Source organism: Monopterus albus, unplaced genomic scaffold (assembly GCF_001952655.1).
Source record: "Monopterus albus unplaced genomic scaffold, M_albus_1.0 scaffold41.1, whole genome shotgun sequence".
Lineage (NCBI taxonomy): Eukaryota > Metazoa > Chordata > Actinopteri > Synbranchiformes > Synbranchidae > Monopterus > Monopterus albus.
In genome coordinates this window covers 3,196,508-3,201,161 of record NW_018127921.1, presented here as the reverse complement: position 1 = coordinate 3,201,161, position 4,654 = coordinate 3,196,508, and the positions used below count along the sequence as shown (strand labels likewise).

Below are 4,654 nucleotides of genomic sequence, written 5' to 3'. Positions count from 1 at the left end.
GTCTGGGATGTTTATCTATAGGTGCTCCATTTTTTTTTTGTGTTTGTGCCTGTGTGTGTGTGTGTGTGTGTGTGTCCGCATCACTATATGCTTGTATGCTTGGGTCCATACATACATGCATTTATGCAACTGTATGTGTTTGCTTATGCATAAACCTGCGTGACTCCATGCTGATGCGCCAATGCATACATGCACATATTTGTGCATGTATGTGTGCCTCTATATGTTTCTTTTGTGTATCTGTACTTATATGCACGCATATCTGTGTCAACATATGTGCACATTTGTGTGGGTGTGTGAATGAATCAGATGTGCAACAGGTGAGGCATGGCAGGAGATCATGCTTGCATGCTCTCCCAATCGGCCGTGTGAGAAAGGATCAACCAGTGACAACAGCACATCCAGCGAGGACTGTGGCAGCCAGTTTGCCATCATTTACTTTGTCAGCTTCTACATGCTCTGTGCCTTTCTGGTGAGTACACAGGCAAAAAAGAAAGGTTCTGATTGCTAATGTTAACCAGAGAAAACAGTTGTATTTGATTACATTAATCACAAATAATTGTTTACAGTTATATGAAAAAAAACACACACACTTCCAGAAAATAACTTTTTTTTTTCTTTTGAGAAAATATTTATTTTTCTTCTTGCCAAGAGATAGGTGCCTAGAGTCCTTTCACCAAACAAATTGTTTGCTGTTAGTGAACTTTGGAGGTGCTGATTTTGGACAAAACCGAACTTGCTATTTTCCTCTATTCCCAGTCTTTATGCTAAGCTAAACTAACCTTGCTGTCCTAGCCATAACTTCATACGCTCATTATCATCTAACTCTCAACAAGAAAGTGAACAACTACTTTACATTTCCCACTATTCCTAGTATTCTACAATAACTTTTAAGATAAATTTCAACATTTTCTGACTGCAGTTTTTGACTGATTCCCGATTTTCCCCAGATCATCAACCTGTTTGTGGCTGTCATCATGGACAACTTTGACTACCTGACGCGTGACTGGTCAATCCTGGGGCCACATCATCTTGATGAATTCAAGAGGATCTGGGCTGAATATGACCCAGAAGCTAAGTAAGTTTACCAAGACCTGACAAAGTACATAATCAAGGTAATGATAGTTTGGTCTGCAGAGGTTGTGTTGAGAGGCTTTATAATGTGATGTCTGTGCTCTTTTCAGGGGCAGGATCAAGCACCTTGATGTGGTGACTCTGCTCCGGAGAATCCAGCCTCCACTTGGCTTTGGCAAGCTTTGTCCCCACAGGGTGGCCTGCAAGGTAAACACCCACAGTGCCACAAAAATGTGGCAAGGGCTGCAGAGCTGCAAAAATATACAGAATTTTTGAAAAGGCTTTTAATATTCAGAATATAATCTCTTACTATTTTTGAACAGATTTAAAAGAAGTTCCATTGCCATGAATGATTATTTTCCAAATTTTCCTTGTGATATCAATGTGATAACATTTAGACAGCTTATAAATCCTTCCACAGTGACTCAGATAGCACACTGACAACAAATCTTACATGTAGAGAAAATATTTTGGATATTAGACATTGACATCGCTGCTGAAGAAAATTAATGCCCATAGTGTCAAACAACTGTCTGCTTTTTTTGCCAACTGCCAGTATCTATTGGCAGCTGAGAAGGACATTTACTTGTGCATCATTTTATTAATGCAGATGATTTTGTGTTTGTGTCCGTTTGTGTTGTAGCGTCTGGTGTCGATGAACATGCCTCTGAACAGTGATGGGACAGTGATGTTCAACGCCACACTGTTTGCTCTGGTCAGAACCGCACTCAGGATCAAGACGGAAGGTAACAGAAACATACATCAGCAAACCATCTAATGTAGCTGTAGAGGGAGATGACACACATATCCACAATGGCAGCATATCATTATATATAAATAAATATGTAAAGCATAAAGTGGGATTTTTTTTTTTTTTTACCATTTTGGCTTTTTTTATAGGGGAAAGTTACATAGTTGCACACTGTTACAGTGCCTTGCGAAAGTATTCGGCCCCCTTGAACTTTGCGACCTTTTGCCACATTTCAGGCTTCAAACATAAAGATATAAAACTGTATTTTTTTGTGAAGAATCAACAACAAGTGGGACACAATCATGAAGTGGAACGAAATTTATTGGATATTTCAAACTTTTTTAACAAATAAAAAACTGAAAAATTGGGCGTGCAAAATTATTCAGCCCCCTTAAGTTAATACTTTGTAGCGCCACCTTTTGCTGCGATTACAGCTGTAAGTCACTTGGGGTATGTCTCTATCAGTTTTGCACATCGAGAGACTGAAATTTTTGCCCATGCCTCCTTGCAAAACAGCTCGAGCTCAGTGAGGTTGGATGGAGAGCATTTGTGAACAGCAGTTTTCAGTTCTTTCCACAGATTCTCGAGTGGATTCAGGTCTGGACTTTGACTTGGCCATTCTAACACCTGGATATGTTTATTTGGGAACCATTCCATTGTAGATTTTGCTTTATGTTTTGGATCATTGTCTTGTTGGAAGACAAAGCTCCGTCCCAGTCTCAGGTCTTTTGCAGACTCCATCAGGTTTCCTTCCAGAATGGTCCTGTATTTGGCTCCATCCATCTCCCCATCAATTTTAACCATCTTCCCTGTCCCTGCTGAAGAAAAGCAGGCCCAAAACATGATGCTGCCACCACCATGTTTGACAGTGGGGATGGTGTGTTCAGGGTGATGAGCTGTGTTGCTTTTACGCCAAACATAACATTTTGCATTGTTGCCAAAAAGTTCGATTTTGGTTTCATCTGACCAGAGCACCTTCTTCCACATGTTTGGTGTGTCTCCCAGGTGGCTTGTGGCAAACTTTAAACGACACTTTTTATGGATATCTTTAAGAAATGGCTTTCTTCTTGCCACTCTTCCATAAAGGCCAGATTTGTGCAGTATACGACTGATTGTTGTCCTATGGACAGAGTCTCCCACCTCAGCTGTAGATCTCTGCAGTTCATCCAGAGTGATCATGGGCCTCTTGGCTGCATCTCTGATCAGTCTTCTCCTTGTATGAGCTGAAAGTTTAGAGGGACGGCCAGGTCTTGGTAGATTTGCAGTGGTCTGATACTCCTTCCATTTCAATATTATCGCTTGCACAGTGCTCCTTGGGATGTTTAAAGCTTGGGAAATCTTTTTGTATCCAAATCCGGCTTTAAACTTCTCCACAACAGTATCTCGGACCTGCCTGGTGTGTTCCTTGTTCTTCATGATGCTCTCTGCACTTTAAACGGACCTCTGAGACTATCACAGTGCAGGTGCATTTATACGGAGACTTGATTACACACAGGTGGATTCTATTTATCATCATTAGTCATTTAGGTCAACATTGGATCATTCAGAGATCCTCACTGAACTTCTGGAGAGAGTTTGCTGCACTGAAAGTAAAGGGGCTGAATAATTTTGCACGCCCAATTATTCAGTTTTTTATTTGTTAAAAAAGTTTGAAATATCCAATAAATTTCGTTCCACTTCATGATTGTGTCCCACTTGTTGTTGATTCTTCACAAAAAATTACAGTTTTATATCTTTATGTTTGAAGCCTGAAATGTGGCAAAAGGTCGCAAAGTTCAAGGGGGCCGAATACTTTCGCAAGGCACTGTAAATACCTGGATGCAATCAAATTTCCTTCAGTTACAGACAAGACTGAAGTTATTGCTTTTGGTAGCAAGAACGAAAGGACCGAAGTTATTGATCAGCTTGATTGTAGAACTATGAAGACAAAAACTCAAGTTACAAATCTTGGTGTCATAATTGACTCAGACCTGAACTTCACCAGTCACATCAAGGCCACAACTAAATCAGCTTTTCATCATCTCGAACAAATAGTACAACTCTGAGGTCTCATGTCCTGAGAAACTCACTGATGCTATCGTCTCCAACAGGCTGGACTGTTGTAATGGTCTTTTGTCTAGCCTTCCCCAAAAGACTGTTAGACAACTTCAGCTCGTTCAGAGAGTTTGAACCAGAACCAGGAGAATTGAGCAAATCACTCCTGTTCTTAAATCTTTACACTGGCTCCCAGTTACCTACAGAATCCAAACCCAGCAGGGCCCTGACATCCTTAGTAAGCAGTGATCTGGTTTTAATGCTTATAATATTTAATGCTGTTACTGTTTTTCTTTGCCTATGTGAAGCACTTTGAATTGCCTCTGGTTAGGAAATGTGCTCTAGAAATTAAGCTGTCTTGCTTTGATCTGAAGTCCAGTGGTGCTTTGACCAAGATTCCTGTGCTGGCCTTGGACTGAGTTTCTAGAACAATGTAGGGCAAAGGTGGTGGAGAGATCCCTGCTGTCCATAGCTGTCAATTCTGTTTCTGGTTTCCTTGAAAGAATCTCTAGCAGCATCTAGTTTGGTGAGGACCGTCTGCTTTGTGCCAATGATATACAGTACTTCTGGCTTTATTAGCCCACGACCCTCAGTACAAGCTGGGACAGTTTGCAGCCAAGTAGAGGGCAGAGAAAAGGGAAGATGATGAGGGGCACAATCCAGTATATTGTTAATGTTTATATAGAAACAAAGTACACGAGAAAAAGGCAATGAAAGAAGGAGGGTGACACATAAAGAGTTAAAGATGGTGTGATGTGTAGAGCAAGAGAGGAAGGTCCTGGGTCTCTCAGAGAC

General features: G+C 40.9%; 1 protein-coding gene across 7 annotated transcripts in view; it reads left to right on the top strand.

The window, feature by feature from the left end:
- Positions 1–4,654, top strand: part of cacna1c (calcium channel, voltage-dependent, L type, alpha 1C subunit) — a 264,475-nt gene that overhangs the window by 237,715 nt on the left and 22,106 nt on the right. For all 7 annotated transcript variants that reach the window (XM_020599581.1, XM_020599583.1, XM_020599582.1 and 4 more), the window contains 4 exons: positions 310–472; positions 951–1,078; positions 1,185–1,281; positions 1,718–1,820. In XM_020599581.1, the coding sequence (XP_020455237.1) occupies positions 310–472; positions 951–1,078; positions 1,185–1,281; positions 1,718–1,820 (491 nt within the window). The remainder of the gene's footprint in view (positions 1–309; positions 473–950; positions 1,079–1,184; positions 1,282–1,717; positions 1,821–4,654) is intronic.